Genomic DNA, 18,097 nt, shown 5'->3' on the forward strand with positions numbered 1-18,097 from the left:
CAGGATTTACTACGCATGCTAGAGGGGTACTTAATTGGATCAACCCAAAGTCATCACTGAGCCTTACACTGCTCAGAGAGGACCCGGAGGGTAGATATGTTATGTCAAAATGTACAGGTCAGGGGCTTGACCTGTTGGTAGTGAACATATATAGTCCCAACTTTGACTACCCAGAGTTCTTTGGAGATATAGCCAGAATCATTGCGCAAGGCGGGGATGTTAAGATACTGTGGGGAGGGGACTTTAATTTGGTGAGAGACCCGGAATTGGATAGATCGGCGGGTCCAGTTCAGAGCCTGGCGGCGGCAACAAGGAAGCTTGAGGAGGTTATGATACATCTGGATGTGTGCGATGTGTGGCGAGTGAGGAATGGAGTGAAAGGGGGATACACGCACTATAGAGCATACCTGAAAATGCCCACCCGAATAGATTACTGGATGGCTTCCGCAGCTTTGATTAATAAGGTACGACACTGCTTGATGCTGCCGCGCACACTGTCTGACCACTCTCCCCTATTGTTGGTATTGGAGCGCCCGGTTAGGCAAATACCGCCTTTTACTTGGAGATTTCCACCTTATTCGCTACTGGACCCGGTGTTCAGAGAGGAACTGGCAGAGGCCATAGATACTTTCTTTGAAGTGAACGCTGGTTCGGTTGATAGCTTCCAAATTGTCTGGGAGGCGTTTAAGGCGTACATCCGAGGGGTGGTGATGGCCAAACATTCAGGAGTGCTTAGGACTATTCGTAGAACTTTAGCGGATCTGGAAGGGAAGTTAAAACTACTGGAACAGAGGCGAATTGCTGAGGGGAATGCATCCATAGATGAAGAAATTAAGTCGACACTGGAGGATTACCATGCGGCTGCAGATAGTGAAGTGAAACACATGGGGAAGTATGCCACGGCACGTGTATATGGAGAGGGAGAGAGGCCGGGATCTGTACTGGCATGGTTAATGAAAGCGAGGCGTGGTAAGGCTCAAATCACTGAGATTAAGGCGGAGAGTGGGGAGTTATTGACTGAGGAGTCGGAGGTAGCAGTACGCTTTCGGCAGTATTATGCGGAACTCTATAGTTCCAGGTCGGCAGGGTCGGATGACCAGATAGCGGAATATTTGGAATGTATACGGCTCCCCTTCCTCCCAGACTCGCATAGGGAACTTTTCATGCACCCGATCGAGAGAGAGGAGATAATTGAGGCGATCGGCGGCATGAGAGCAGGTAGTGCTTGAGGAACAGATGGTTTGATCGTTACGTTCTAGAAGATGTTTTTGAAGCAATTGTTGCCGCACCTCGCAGCCCTGTTCGTTGATATGTGAACTACGGGCACGGCACCCGCTTCCATGTGGGAGGCCATGCTAGTGGCCATCCCTAAGCCGGGCAAGTCTCTTGACGAGTACAGGTCGTTCCGCCCCTTGTCTTTGCTCAATGTAGACGTTAAAATATTTGCGAAAATATTGGCCACCAGGCTTGCTCTGATGTGCCATATTCTGGTGGCTCCGGAGCAGGCTGGCTTCATTCCGGCTAGGAATCTTACTCATAATATTCATACAGTATTTGGCATGATGCAACACATTCGCGTGGAAAACAAAGAGGTGGCTGTTTTCCTCTATATGGAAAAAGCATTTGACTCTGTGGAGTGGCCGTTTTTAAAGCAAGTATTGGCGAGAATGGGGCTTGGGACGGTGTTTTTGCAGTTGTTGGGTACTCTCTATTTTAAGCCCACGGCCCGAATGCGGATTGGTGACTTGGTCACAGCTTCTTTTAATATTACTAAGGGCACCAGACAAGGGTGCCCATTGTCCCCGTTGCTGTATGCTCTAGTGGCGGAGCCTTTGGCTTGTGCCTTGAGGGAGTACCATGGGAACGAAGGCATTGGCTTCCCGACGTATAAAATAATAGTTTTCACCTATTCGGACGACACGCTTTTGTATGTAAGGGATCCGGAGACTAATTTGGCCCCAGTTGTCAGGGAGGTAGTCAGATTTGGCACGCTGTCTGGACTCTGGGATAAATCCCTAGTGTTCCCACTTACATCAGTTACATGGGAGTTTGAAATGGAATACCCGTTGCAGTGGACGATTGACTCCGTAAGATACCTGGGTATTCGGCTGCACACAGATTCTGATAGTTTTCAGAGAAAACTATGGCGTGGCTATTTCACGACTGGAAGAGGAGGTTGAGCTATGGTGTCGACTACCATTGTCCTTGATGGGGCGTATCTCTATTATGAAAATGATAGTCCTACCTAGATTCTTGTTCCTCTTCACAAATATCCCCTTGGTGCTTCCGCGTACCTTTTTTCTCAGGCGAAGGCAATTGATGATAAAATTGGCATGGCAGGAAAGCAAGCTAGGGTCCAGTGGAGTGCTTACACTGCCATACCACTTGTGGGGGTCTAAGCGCTCCGGTTCTAGAACTCTACTATAGGGCGGCGCAAGCTGCACAGTTGCATGCTTGAATACATGGAGGGACGGACATCGCTTTCCTGCGGATGGAGCGGCTCTTTGCTGAGCCCCTTCCTTTACCTGCAACAATAATGAAGTGTGTTGACCGCAGGACAGGTATAGTGGATTCCTTGAATACTACAATACATGCGTGGAACTGGCTGTTACAGAATCAAGTTGGGCGCATTGTTGTATTCTCCGACTATACCACTAGAGTGGCTGAGATGGCGGAGGCCATATACGGAGCGTGGAGTTCTAACGGCATTGCAAGAATTGAACATGAAGGTAGCAGGGGATCTATTTTGTAACGGGACGGTTTGCACTCTGGAGCAGGCGACAAGTACGTTGGGTAGAGTCTCGCTTCTAACCAGTTTCTAATTCCATAGGGTGAGGAGTGCTCTGAGGGCACAGCTAGGCGAAGGTTTGGAAAAACCATCAGAGATTCTGGAATTGTCGCATGTTATCAAGAGCACATCACCCAGGAAAATGGTAACGGCTATTTACAAGATAGCAATGTCACATAGGACGCATAAGTATACAGCTGCCAGACTTGCATGGCAACGTGACCTAGATGTTCAATTGGACGATGGCAGGTGGGCTTATTGCTGTACCGCGACAAAAAAAGTGTCACTGCGCGGTAGACAAAGACGTGTCCACTTTAAATATCTTAATAGAATATATTATACTCCTGAACGATTGTGTAGATATGAGATGCGAAAGGTGCAGTTCGCCTGTTGCGGACTTCCTTCATTTGGCATGATTGTGCCCGGGAGTCCATTCCTTTTGGAAAAGTGTATTTGTGGAGTTAGGTAAGGTGGTAGAGGCCGAACTTACACCAGATCTGTTGCTAGCCTTGTTGGGATACTCGAAGGACCTACCTAGAGCAATGCGCAAACTAGTGGATATGGGGCTGCTCATAGCCAAAAGGCGTGTAGCTATATGTTGGATGAGAGGGCCGGTCCCAACCCTGCTACAGTGGACACAAGATATGATGTACCGTTCCACGCAATCAGAACATTATAGTGAGTTGCTGCCTCCCAGGAGCACACCAAAGAATTTTTGGGGTCTATATATTACCTATGTGCAGACTACGGCAAGGGCGACTGAAGAGACACTAGAGGAGGAATGTGGAAGCTCAGAGCGTGAATGAGCCGGCTGGTATTGGTTGAGGCCTGGGTAGTGTGAAAGTTGATTGCGCAGTCAGTGCACCGCTGGGGAGCTAGTAGGGGCAGAACGCAAAAGATCGAGATTATCAATGAACAGGTGCGTATAGAGTGTTCAAGGGATACACACTGGGGGTATATATTTTTTCAAACACACCCAGGGGTGCTGGTTGTCATTGTCCGATAGTGCTATCTTTTACTGCACTATGAGGGATATACGCCGTGCAGGCGTCAGATAGTTGGACGCATATGGCTCCCAACTCCTAAGGTGGTTGGTTATACAGAGAAGTTGATTTCAGTAGGTTCCCTCTGGAAGCATCCTAAGACAAGCTGCTCAGATGACAGAAGTTAGCTTGCATCCAAGAACTCTACATACCCTCTGGAAAACCTACTCAGCAAATACCACATTTGGTGGTGTATCGGGTATACTTTGTATAAAGAAAAAAGGCACCCCAATAAAAAGAAATGGACCTTATTACGTTGAACAAAGGCAACAAAGCACTAATTTAAAAAAAAGTACAAGGGTAGCTGATTACTTTGAGAAGACAAAAGGCAGCAATATAGGTTTTATACATTCAAATATTTACATAAAAGTACCAGAATAATTTGAATGTAGAATACCAAAGCTTATCAAAATATTTTAGGATGCGAAAATTATTAGTATCTTTCTCATGCTGAATAACATAAGACTGGCCTTTCCTAAGCTTCCTAAATCTCATCTGTGGCGAACCCTCTAATCCAGCTCCTCATTCATATGGCTATTCCAGCTCTTCTAACTCTGACAGATCACTCTTGCAACATTTTGGTGCGTGCATTGTCAAAATAAAACCAGCATTTGCAATGCAATAGGTCTCGCAGTTATGCAAGTTTGAGCAAATGGCATTGTAAATGGCTATGCCTTTTATTTTGGGTTTTAAAACATAAATAAAAGACATTGTAATTTACAACGACAATAGCTTAGTGTAGGTGTAAAGCACCATACCAGAGAGTTTAGTGTGAGTGCGAAGCACAATACCAGTGGGTTTAGGTACAAAGCGCCATAGCAGAGGGTTTAGTGTGGGTGCAATGCACCATACCAGAGGGTTTAGTGTGGGTGCAATGCACCATACCAGAGGGTTTAGTGTGGGTGCAATGCACCATACCAGAGGGTTTAGTGTGGTTGCAATGCACCATACTAGTGGGTTTAGGTACAAAGCGCTATAGCAGTGGGTTTAGTCTGGGTGCAAAGCACCATACCAGAGGATTTAGTCTGTGTGCAAAGCACCATACCAGAGGGTTTAGTCTGGGTGCAAAGCACCATACCAGAGGGTTTAGTCTGGGTGCAAAGCACCATACCAGAGGGTTTAGTCTGGGTGCAAAGCACCATACCAGAGGGTTTAGTCTGGGTGCAAAGCACCATACCAGAGGGTTCATGTCTTGGGGTTTGGCCAGTGGGTCCCGCATTCCCATAACTTGTCGGTTGGTGACAATGTGCCCTGGGGATGGGGGGGCCCCAAAGGCTCACTCGTTGAGTGTACCCCCTGCCAGATGAGGCGGGTGTCCCCGAGACTTCTCAAGGCAGCGAGAGCCGGAATGCAGAAGCTTGTGAGGGGCTGGGAGGGGCGTTGAACACGCCCTCACACCAGTTGTTAAATGGGTCATGTGCAGTGACGGGATTTGACATTTTCCATAACCAAAAGATGATGGAAAGAGGAAGAGGTGGGGGTGGGGCCAGTCTGTATGCTTCAGCCTGCGCCGAGCCCAGTCTTTGCGAGAACACATGTTTTCGTCTTGAAATAATTAAAATCCAAGCCAGAGAGACGGGAGGAACCCAAAAAATACAGAGACTGCAAAACGGAGAAAGAAAAGAGCCAGCAGGGGGGGTGAATGCAAAAGCGTACCGCTGCGGACGGTGGCAGAGAAGGGTCACTCGGAGACTGGCAGGGGGCGAGTCGCTACTGAGTCGGGTCACAAGGAATTACTCCAGAGGCTGGTACCCGGTAGTTACTCTAAAGACACTGATTCTGGAGAGTGGTCCCAGAGGCTGGAACCAGGAGCCTCTTCAGCGGTTGGTACCAAGAGTCGTTCTGGAGGCTTGGACCAGGAGTCTCTCCAGGGGTTGGTACCAGGAGTGGCTCCGGAGGATGACGACGCCACTAAGACAGCGCCAAGTTCAAGGCAGTGCCTAGAGGAGAGCGTCCGGGTGCTAGGGGTCTACAGTGGCCATGCTGTGTGTGGAGAGACGGTGGACAAGTCAACTTGTATTCCTCAGTCAAGAGACCATACCCCGTGTCCCCATCACCACTGGAGTTTCCAATGTTAAGGTGTGGGGTGGGGAGCAGGCCGCCTGGACATTGGAATAAATACCCCGAGCAGGGCAGCACCCCTGAAAGCACATGAAGGGGGGCGGGGGGCACAGAGTATATGAACCAGGTCGTGGCTGCAGTGACGTCACGACCTGTGTCCCCCACACAGTAACCATCCCCGGAGTTTACAAGTTTAAGGAGGGGGGAGCAGGCCGCCTGGACATTGGCAGTACTCCCGAGAAACGAACATGTCCTGACATTTTTATTTTGAATAGAAAACAGAATGAGGACATTTCCAGCCATTTCACAGGGGAACAAATAAAGACTTGCCTGCAGCTTCCATCCGTCGGCCCCAGTCCCGTGCTCACACGCTTGGCGTAGAAGAGCAGCTCATTGGTGCAAGCCCAGGTTGTCTGTATGCGCTCGTGCCGCACCAGCGCCGTCAGCAAGTTCTGCCGCCGAGTAGTGGGGGCAGGGTCAGGGGGTGTTAACTGAGTCTAGGGGCAACTTGATGACGAGCTTATGAAAGCCATTGCAGACAATGGCTGTGACCACGTGCTGTAGGAGACACGCGCTGTGAAAGTGAGGGACAGCGCGAGAAGAGAAGCACGTGTTCACAGCGCGTGTTTTACAAAGCGCACGTGTTCACAGCGCGTGTCTCCTAAAGCGCGCGGTCACAGCCATTGACTGCAATGACTTTGGTAAGCTTGTGCACCTCTCCTGTCTTCACTTCGCGAGCTACACGGCGACAATAAGTCTCGCTACGATCGGTAGCGAGACCTAATGACATAAAAAAATCCTCTGAAGACGTGCAATTTCCATTGCTCAAACAAGCGTACCACATGAGAAGTGGAAGAAACAGCACACTTAAAATACTCCAAACCAAACCAATTTCATCAGCATACTGACATTTTAGTACAATCCAAAGCAGAGGTAATTTAGGAACACTAAATGGTCTTTTCAAATAACTTAGGTTCTACGCCCATGCATTCCCATTTGACAATGATTGACAATCTCAAGGATGTTACATGGGTATGTATACACAAAATAAACAAGACCGTACTGAAGATATCTTTCTGCCTCCATGTGATTATCTAAATGTGTGCCTTTATAGCTCAGACTCGCAGTTGGGAATGGACAAAGTGCGGGCTTTTGGGTCCCTAGCTCTGGATTTTATAGACAGCCTTTTGCACACATATCCCTCTAACCAAGTCATAGGAATTATCACTGTATCAACCCGCTCCCCGCCCACACACACAAAATAGCAATCATAGATTATTGTGCCACTCATTTAGTTGGTGTAATTTAATTAGAACAAATTTTCAAGAACAAGATAAGCCTTTAGCCGACAACCCCATAGCTTGGGAGCCCTGTTTTTTTTTTTAAACAAAGTAGTCGAGTCACTGTTTGTACTTACCTCTTGGGCTTGAAGACCACTTTTTGACCACCATCCAGTGTCAGCAGAGCCTTTAGCTGTGTGCCCTTGTAGCCCACATCAGCTTTCACAATCTTCTTTGTAACCATGGCATGCATAACAGCACCCATCTCTGGTGTGTCCTCTGGGTACACTTCCCTCGGTACCACCCACTGTGCAGCAATCTCCCATGGGGATTGAAGCGTGTGATCAAGGCGTGGATCCAGTGACACCTTCAGACTCTCAGTCATGCGGTGGAACGAGCGCAGATCTTCTCTGTTGGCAGCCGATGTGTCCCAGTTATCTAGGAGGAAAATCTTGGCAAATATTAGGACGACCAGGAGAAAGGCCAGCAGGACAACTCTCTGTTTCAGCTTCATTGCGGCCCCAGAGCCTTCTACTCCACCTTCTTCCACAATTTCCTTGAGACATAAGATTGTTGTTCTAATCCACAGGGCAGGAAGAAGAATAGGACTGGCATTTTATCATTGTGGCAGGATAATGTGTGATCCTAAAGGGGAGAAATGTAGAGAAGTGAACTGAGGACAAGAAATACTAAAACAGTTTGCAATTGGTGATTCAGGGTAGCAAATACACAGTTAAAACCTAAGCAGTGGAGACAAAATTTTAACAGAAGCAGTTCTCTAAGACTTTATTATATAACAAGACGTCCTTCCTTTAAGAGGAAAGTAAAAGTCCACATTTCTCATTTTGTGGAAGAAATGCATGCTTTGGTTATATTTGACAATTGTTATCTGTTGTTATAAACTTTTAATACTCCTACTGTTTGCACCCTGGATACTCTTGCAAATTGTTAACTATGCCCATTCTGCTTTTTTCAAACATTTTTTTTAAGTTCACTGACCACGAGTTACAGAAGGGTTCCAGAACATAAATGGCTGTATTATCCATTGTGTGCCCAATCGCTCTATGATTGACCCGTTTGGAATGGTGGGAGTGAATGATAGAAGTTCATTAGGTTTAGTAATGGTGTTGCATCTGCGCTAGGATAAGACACAAAGATAGTTACAGTCGGAGAGAGAATGAACCCTTGACAAACTACAGGATGTGATGCCTAAGGGTCCGACAGGTGATAGATAAGTTACTATTCTAACCAAGTGGCTCCTGACTCACTGATGGAAAGTCGAAAGTCTACCCAACAGATTTAACAGCAGCCCACTAGCACTACTTACACCACTATTTTGAGTGTGAGCAGCTACTAGTCTGTTGCAGGGATTCTGCTCCTACACAGAACTGTGCACAGAGACCCAGGACCTTAGTGAATTGTGGTGGACCAAAAACCTCACCTCAGTACCTAGAAACCCTAACAGACTAGCATCAGTGTCACATTAGCTCTTCGTCCTATAGCCAAGGAACCAATGATTAGACAACCCAGAACATGCATCTTAGGTTATACTCAGGAATGGTGAGAAGCAAGAACACTCTTTCGTTATACTCTCATACCAGTCCACAACAGGAGTAAAAAGGAGAAACGAGAAAGGTTAAAATATTTATTCTAACGACGTGCTCCAAGATGCAGTATCTTTGCTAACATAAGCAGACATATGATTAGAAATAATATTCTCAGCATTGTTACAATTCCATAAAACACAAAAGGAGAAATCATATTACAATGATCGTGAAAACAGGTCTTATAGTGTCTAGCATATCACCTCCCTAGCTAGGAATTATGTTTTATAAAATATAGAAGGTCTCTTAGGCTTGTGTGGGGGACCACATACCTCTAAGATCAGCAGGAGTGAATCGCATCAGGATCTGCAAAAAGCTCTGTCTCTCTCTGGAAAACAGAATTTTTCCAAGTGCCTAAAATCATGCCTACAGTGCAATATTAAAGGCACCAGAATCCCAGTAGACTGCAGCTGCATGCATGATATGTCTAAAACGTGAGCCGATCACCCTGAACAGCAGCTACCTTGTTATGATAACCTTAGAGGCTTTGGCACTCGCTGTGCAGACTAGGGTCGCGATGTAAGTCTAGATGTCGAAAACAAGCCTCTCATGTGAAGAAATTCAAGCAGCCTAATTTACAACAGCTATATGCAGTGTTGTGTGCAAAAAGCAGCAAGAGGTAAAATGGCGTTTAAACTTCTAATAAGCCTATGCTAACATAGCAATGTGCGCAACAAATCCCAGCCCTCACTACAAGTCTTAAAGTAAAGTTTTTACGCATTGTAAAATATAGACCCTAAAGAGACAAGGACTAAGAAGATAATAGCTAATGCAAGGAATTTCCCCTCACATTTCTCTGCCCTTTTGGTATCAAGAACAATTGTTACCAATTAAATGAAGAAATCAACATTTTAAAATAACAAAGAGGACTTCAAAAAGTATTTTAAGTCCAAAGCTTTAGTTTTCCACAGGGTACAACTGAAGCAAGCAAATTCAAGCCTTTCTAGCTTTACTCTGTCGGCATTTTACTTTGCCTCGAACTACAATGTAGCACCTACACCAACTTTCTTGAAATAACTAATATAGTGATAACATACAACAAATTCTTAATGTAATACTCTGACACAAGCACTAGAGCGGATATGGCATCCCCCTATGTGTCACCAGTAAAGTATTGGGAGTGAAAGTGACAAATTAATCAATACTTCATCTGAGCACCTACACTCAGTGAGAGTATGTATCCATAATATTGCTCTGAAGTAAAGTGAAGAAGGCGTGTACTGCCCTTTATTTATCAAAATGATTTTCGATTGTGCTAAAGCACCCTACAGTATTCTCGAGCTTTACATAGAACACAATACAAAATCGTAGCAGGATAAACAAGCATTGGCATAGCCAATAGGTCTCGCCTTTGAGACCTTATAAGTGTTTAGCCATGCAACAGTTGATGATTTTGCACCAATTATATTGTACTTCATAACTAAATACTTATAAGGTTCCAAAGGCGAGACCTATTGGCTATGCCAATGCTTGTTCTATGTGAGCTGCATTCGGAGGAAAAAGTCTCTTGTGATTATTTTTGTGCAGGAAGGTAAACCTTCCTTCATAAAAACAATCATCCCGCAATGCAGGCACCCTTGCACCATGGTGCAAAGGTGCCTGAATTGGCACACAGCAGTCCATTGTGTGCAATCCCAGGAGAAAAGGACAGGAAAGCGCTGTATCTGGCAGATACAGCGCATTCCTGCCCTTTTCATTTGCCGTCAGCCAGCGCAGCAGGAAGGCCTGCGGCGCTGCCTGCTGGCAATAACTCATAAGTGAGGCCCCATGATTTAAAACTTTCCTGAAAGGAAGCAGGTTACTCATTGATTCGATAACCAGGGGCAGGTATTGAAGCCTTTAGATGCACAAATCAGTAGCTTCTTCCACCCGAGAGCAGTGTTTGAACTTTAGAAGTATCACATTTGTGTCCATTGAGGACGGTAACATCTTGACGGTAGATACCACAATTGATTACACTTACTCCTGATTGCTGTCAGCATACAACATTCAGGGATCCGTGTAGGGTACATCTAACAGACTTTTGCCTGGTATACTCCATAAGAAAAATATAGTGTGTAATTCTTTGTGGCTGACTCAAGAAATGGGGACCATTGAATTAGTTTTCATGTAAACAAATGCATGGCAGTGTAATGTACACATTGCATACCGCTCAGAACTTTGAGTCTCCGAGATCCGGGGATATTGTGAGTGCACTTTTCAACTCTGCATTGCTGCGCACTTCTGACCACATCCCATCAAATGTTGGGTCTTGGGGTAATGCCCCAAAATAAATTCCGAAACTAGCAATGCTGTGTAATCTGGAAAACTCCAAGAGCATCCTTGGAGCGGACGGGGATGGCTCATGGACAGGAAGAGCTGCCCCCCTGCTGGACAGGAAGAGCTGCCCCCCTGCTGGACAGGAAGAGCTGCCCCCCTGCTGGACAGGAAGTTACCAAGGACCGCGTGAGACCCTAGGAGCGTCGACTGCAGAGGGAAAGAAGGGGTGACCAGGGGATTCCAACCCAAATGTACAGATTCCACTCTTAATTACTCATTCTTCGATTGCCGACCCTGGCGCAGTTTTACACAAAGGTTTTCTTAAAGACCCCAGGTACGAGTTTGCATCAGTGGCGTAAGGAACATGATGGCCCCCACTGCAAAGTGCATGGAGGCAGTCCCCCACCTTCCGGACCCAGCCAGCCCTCAGGCCAGGGCACAGAGCTAGGGGGCCCTCCGGCACCCCAAGGGGCTCCTGTCACCCATTGCGTCACCTCACACGTTACGCAGTGGAGTGTAAAGCTTTGCTCTTGTTCTTTATTCACAAACAATATCTAAGGTCTTCTGCTGAGGAATACAAAAGGGGATGATGGACGGAGCGTTTGAGCAAATCAAACACTCACCCCCAGTCAACTGATGTGGGTTTAATCAATCACCATTCTTTAGCTCACTCAGCCACCCCAGTTCAGACATGGCCATATGCAAATCAGTCTGACCCTGTGCCTCATGGGAACAGTCCAGCCGGAACTGCCAAGCCATGTCTTCCCTGGACCGGAAACAAGCATCCTGGGACCGGTTTCGGATTCATAATCCTCATCAGCCAGGCTATCTTGAATCCAGTGGCCAAGTGAGCAAGGGACTCACGTCTGAGCATACCCTGCCAACTTAGGGCGAACAAAGCGATACAAAAGGGAACAGTCCAGCCCGAACTGCCAAGCCATGTCTTCCCTGGACCCGAAACAAGCAAACTGGGACCGGTTTCGGATTCATAATCCTATTCAGCCAGGCTATCTTGAATCCAGTGGCCAAGTGAACTGGGGTGGCTGAGTGAGCTAAAGAATGGTGATGGATTAAACCCAGATCAGTTGACTGGGGGTGAGTGTTTGATTTTCTCAAACGCTCCGTCCATCATCCCCTTTTGTATCGCTTTGTTCACCCTAAGTTGGCAGGGTGTGCTCAGACGTGAGTCCCTTGCTCACTTGGCCACTGGATACAAGATAGCCTGGCTGATGAGGATTATGAATCCGAAACCGGTCCCAGAATGCTTGTTTCCAGTCCAAGGAAGACATGGCTTGGCAGTTCGGGCTGGACTATTCCCATGAGGCATAGGGTCAGACTGATTTGCATATGGCCATGTCTAAACTGGGGTGGCTGAGTAAGCTAAAGAATGGTGATGGAGTAAACCTAGATCAGTTGACTAGGGGTGAGTGATTTGCTCAAACGCTCCGTCCACCATCCCCTTTTGTATCGCTTTGTTCGCCCTCGCTTCTGCTGAGGGAGCCTGGCACGTGCCTTGAAAAGCCAACATGTTCGCCCGCTTGGAGGGGCATGGGGCACAGCTACTGCGGATCATTGAGCAAGGCAGCGCCCTGAAGCCTTGGGAGTGCCAGGAAGGAGGAAGTGAATCCATGGAGCCTGGAACCATCACAGAACGTTGCCTCGTATCAATAATAGGCAATAAATATCAGAGTACGTCACGGTGCGCACACATGCAAATTCAACCTAGCAGCCAGGGGCAGAGGGAGTTACTTGGTGCAACTGCACCTCTGCCGGACGTGGTTGAACATTCAAATCATGTATTCATTTCCAGTACTTTGCGGACTGACGGGTTTGGGCACCACCATGCCTGAATAAATACGCTTGTCAGCATCGTATGCAAGTCAGTGGCGAGAAGAGCCCCTGCTTTCATGCGCAACGCCGGCTCTCCAGCCTCTCCTTGGTCATGTGCTGGAAAGCACCTTCCTCTTCAATACACTGCCACAAAGAAATAAATACAAATGACTGCTTGGAGGGAGGGGAGTAGTGAGATGTCCAAGTGCACTTTTGGTTTATTCGTCTTTCCGCTCTCCTAACCTCCACCACCACCCCTCTCAGGCTCCCACACACCCACCCATGAAATAGGGATTCGGAAGCATGGCTTAATTTTTTTCTTACATATATTTTGCAGATTTATATAGTGCGAACTCTGCTGGAATGTATTGGAGCGTTTTACATGAGCACCAGTTACTTTCCACAGAGACACCGGCAGGCCAAACTATATTTTGAAAAGAGCATCGCACGTGTGCACGTAGCACAGTACAGTCGAGAATCTCTGCTCTTTATTGTCAGACTCGCACACGCAGTTACTCCTATTTTTCAGCTGCGCAATAAATCACAAGGCGAGTTACCGAGGCACAATTCTACTCCTGTGCTTCGTAGAAATTATAAAATATATTGAAGACGTGTTTTTCACTGAAGTATCAAAATGACTAATCACACAGCGCAAACAGATAAAAAATGAGCTATGCACGTTTCATTTAGTGAGCACGCCATATGGATACAATACAAGGATACTGTGCCAAAGATCTATAGCATGCAAACGCAGAGCACGCGCAGAGATCAGAACGTGACACGAGCCAGGATGGCGCACAGCTTTAAATAGAGCCCATTTAAATGCACAACATGTCCTCAGTGAACTAACACGGTAGGGTCACACTCCTGTCATTGTGTTCACAATCACCATCAGGACCGAAAAGCTCAAATCAGCGTTGTCGGTAATCCCTTCTGGAAGTAGAGCAGACAGCGGGATTCCTGGTTGGTCCCAGCTTGCAACATAGCAGATCCTGCATGATCCTCCTTATAGCTCAAAGAAGTATAATTCACGGAAGGAGAGCGCGCCATTCAAAGAATGAAAAGCACCGCGTGGGTATCAAGGGATCCGACTGAGGATGTAAAGCTTTGTATCTTCAATAACCCTTATTTAAAGGATTTAATCACCCGACCATCGACATACTAAATTGTAACTGTATGATAAAAAGCTGCAAGAAATTCGCCCAAAAAATGATTTGTGGTCATTATCATAAAGTTCAAAAAATCACCTCTCCGCAAGCAATAAACACAACACAATACAAGTGGACGAACTTCGTGGCAAGCCCTCTGAAATGTGCGAACACAGCAGAACATTTTGCTTTGAACACCAGGCACCTAACCAGATACCAGAAGAACACACACGGCCTCGCTTTCCTTCTTTCATTTAGTTGCTTCCCTGTAAATGGATCCAAAAAATACAAGCATGTGCCTCCAGCTGACGAGGCAGCAGGGGGAGGAGAAGAGAGGAGGCGACCTGCGCCGGATTACCTTGCGGTAGCGAGCAGGAACCAAATGTCATAGCTCGCTCCCACAAGGGAATTGCCAAACGTGCACGCGTTGCCATTAAGGGCAATGCAATGCGTGCACGTTTTTGGCAGCCAAAGTGAATCGATGGCTAAAGGTCTCTTTCCTAAGCAGCGCATGCGCGCTGCGTAGGCGAGACCTAAAAAACAAGAAGTAAAGCATAAGGAGTTACTGTTAGTTAGGGAACATTCAACGTGAGTGCTTAATTCAATGACATGTCACAAATTAAATGTTCATTGCTTCTTGTGTAATAGAAAAGTGGGGTGAGTTCTTAAATCAGCCATAGTTTTGTTGATGAACCAGTAAATTAGGGTGTGCTTGTGCATTTTCAATCTCAATGTTTCCAGGTACAGTAATTTTTTGCTCCCGAGACATTTTCCCTAATCAAGTGACATACTGGAATTAAAATCACTCTGAGAAGCATCAACCAAGGTGAAACAAGTTTATGGTTGTTAAACAACTTTAGCTACAAAAGTCAATCTTAAGGTGCCACTTCCACAGGACTGCTACACTGCTGGTATGAATCCTATATGACAGAACACTCCTGCTACTTATCCCAAACAAATAGTTTTATATCTGGAAGAAACAATGACCACACTAATTGTGCCATTACTCTATTAAATTAAACCTAGTCTTCAAAGTTCAAGTAGCCCTAACAAGGATTTTCACTGTGCAAATATTCAACCGTGAGGGTTTGTCAGAGGCGGTAACCAACACAAATATCTGTGAGATTGCATGCAACAAATACCTGTGGACAGGTTTCGCCACACTATAACAACAAACCACCCTAAAAGGACTATTGCCTTTAACACATGCTTTTCTGCAATAAATAAGTGATGCCTACTGCCTTGGTCACAACTCTTCACAGTAAACAAATTACAGCTATGGCACTGGGCAGATTTATTTTCCCCAAATAAACAAGCAGGGGTATACTTTATCATTGGCTGGTCACCATAACCAGCTGAGTCCTACTATATTGAGCATAAACCTTCCCACAAGTCAGCCATCAGTCAGTCATAACATTGCAATTCTGTACAGAAAAAGAAACACATCTAACATGTATATATTACCTACTGGCAGTCCCCAGGAGGTAGTTACAGTTAGAACCTAGTTTCCATAGGAAAAGCATTTTTTTATTTGCTGATAACTTTGGCATCGTTTGACGAATCTTCGCGACATTCTCCCAACAAAAAGTCTATCCAGGTCAGCTCCTATCCTGAGACTGTGGGGGTGATTCGTCGAGTGGGGGCTGAGAAAAACAGGGGGGGTCCCAAAAAGTGTTTTCTCCATGTTAATTTACATAGGAAACTTTAGCAAAAGCTACAGCCCGAACTGCTGAACGGAATTACACCCAATTTTGCAAAAAGGTAGCCTTGGTTCAGAAAGCGACTTTTTTAGGTATCGCCTGATCCAGCGCATGGGCTGGTCTAGCCGAGACATTTAGTGTGTGGGTTTTCAAAGTGCTGCCACAGGCTTTTCGTGGCCTTAAGCTTGCGTGCACATGAGCGTGCACGCGCGCAGCCGCCAAGTGTCTTTCCTCCTGCACACTTGATCGCGATCACTTTCACGGGCCGTGAGGCCGTGTCACTTTCACGGCCGCGCGGCCAATGCTTGTTTTTTTATTTACCAACCCAAGCAGAAAATGCGTCCAGGCATCACATGATCTTTTTTCTCAACCTGTCCCCTTAATCCTTTTCAAGCGCCCTGACAACCAACTCATCTTAGTATCAAAACTGCTGGGTACTCCTACATTTATATGGGCCATGATCGCAAGTTAGTATCCCTGTCTGCGTGCTTTTGTTTGTTTCCTAAATACCCCACATTCGATTTGGCAACAATGGCGGGGTATGCTACACAAGGATACATTAGAGCCTCGCGTACCTACCTCCTGTGGCTCGCTCCTCAGCTGTTTCCGTGCTGTAACAGGCGCCCGCCTCCCTTGTGGCTTCCTGGTGAGCAGCAGACTTCCCGGGCTGTCGGGGAGGCTGAACCACTGTTCCGCTCCTGCTGACGTTGCTGGCACCATCTCACGCCTGCAAACCACCCGCAGGCTTGGTATCAATGCCATGCAGGACTTGGAAACACCTCTAAGGCAGCCGCACTCCTCGCCGATGACCGGATCCCACCAGTTATAGCCCCAGCCGCTCCTCGATCTAAGCAGGCCTCCCGATGACGGCTCCCAGCTTGGAGCAGCTGACCTCGCTTTTCCTCCTGGCGATTCCGCAGCATGTTCCTTTGCTCCTCACTGTTTCTTCCTGGCGACCACAGCTCCGTCCTCCGCTGCTCCCTCTCGGTGGCAATGGATCCCAGGCACCAGGTAACACGGATCTACTTGTCACATGTGGATGTCATTGAGAACGTGGCATGCTTAGAGAAACAGAATAATCCGTGCTCAGTGTGCAGATAATTGGCCGTTCTGATAACTAAGGGGACGTAAAACGGGAGGGACATACTAGTTAACATAGAGCTAGTTCTCACGCGCGCTCTAGTTACACTAAGTTACCCTTGCTAGAAACTTTTAATGTGTCAGGCAAGAGAGGCATAATGGTGTGCGTGGAGCGAGTATGCTCATCCGCACTACGAGTACAATTAATTGCCCATATTGATAATTGAAGGTCATGTTAATACAAATGAGGCAAGGGCCAAAACATGAAGGCAACTACGCTCTTATTGTTCACAGTCAAGTAAATTTATACCAGACAAGGCAGAGCACATGTCTCTTCCTGTTGTTTTCACCAGCGTAAGTTAAACTAAACCGCACCACAAGTAATGCTGGCATACTGGGTTGCTGGGGAGGGGGAGGGGGGGTTGAATCAGCACTTCTTTGACTCTATGGAGCTGGGGTTTTACATTCCAGAAGTTACTTTTGTTTGCTGATGTCTGGTGACATAATTCACTGAAAGGCCCTATTAGATGGGTCAGGCGGCCCTTTGATATTTTTTTTAAATACAACAGAAAGCGCCAATAGGGAACGGTTCATCCTGTACTCAGCGTTTTCTCATCCAATGCGGATTCTTTGCCGACGTCATGCGTACACATTACATCAGCAAATAATGTGCATTGTTGCCCAGCGAGTCACAGACAGCATGGACAGGGGGTTCCCCTCAGAAGGGCGGAGGCAGCTCCCAAACAAAGGACTCATCTTCACACTGCGTTGCATCGGATTTGTAGTGTCGACCCCTTGACACCTTCTCACAAAGGAGGAGGTGCTTGATAGTAAGCTCGAAAATATAGCTTTTTTGTAAGGCAGTTCAAACTTGCCAAAGAGTGGATGGTGTTTTATAAAAGTTTTTTTTTTTGTGGAACCTATTTCCAGCTTGCAAGCCTGCCTAGTAGCACCATCTAATTTTAGTTCAGAATCTCAATATGCAACTATATGGTAATGACGCTTCGTTACATTTCTTTGCCTATAACCAGTGATTTTATTCTGAGGAACTTTTTAGCCCGGTTTCATTGGTTGCCTCTGCCATCATAGACATTAACTCCTAGGGCAACATCAAGGGTCAAGTGATGTGCTCTCCAACACTACAGGAAAGGCTGGTTATACCCTAGATTTTACATAGGTATTTTGTAGTGGTATGGCATGCTGAAATGTATTGTGATAACAATAATATTCATTATCTTTTAAGTACTCACTAATGCTATGGTGCACAGGACATACAAAGCAGGCATTAAAACAACAACAAAAAA

At 46.4% G+C, this 18,097-nt stretch overlaps 1 protein-coding gene across 1 annotated transcript in view; it reads right to left on the reverse strand.

Moving 5' to 3' along the window:
* Positions 1-18,097, reverse strand: part of FAM20B (FAM20B glycosaminoglycan xylosylkinase) — a 172,082-nt gene that overhangs the window by 141,520 nt on the left and 12,465 nt on the right. The window contains exon 2 of the mRNA XM_086956370.1: positions 7,310-7,817. Coding sequence (XP_086812496.1) covers positions 7,310-7,686 — 377 coding nt within the window. The 5' untranslated portion in view covers positions 7,687-7,817. The remainder of the gene's footprint in view (positions 1-7,309; positions 7,818-18,097) is intronic.

This window comes from Lissotriton vulgaris, chromosome 1_1 (assembly GCF_964263255.1).
Source record: "Lissotriton vulgaris chromosome 1_1, aLisVul1.2, whole genome shotgun sequence".
Lineage (NCBI taxonomy): Eukaryota > Metazoa > Chordata > Amphibia > Caudata > Salamandridae > Lissotriton > Lissotriton vulgaris.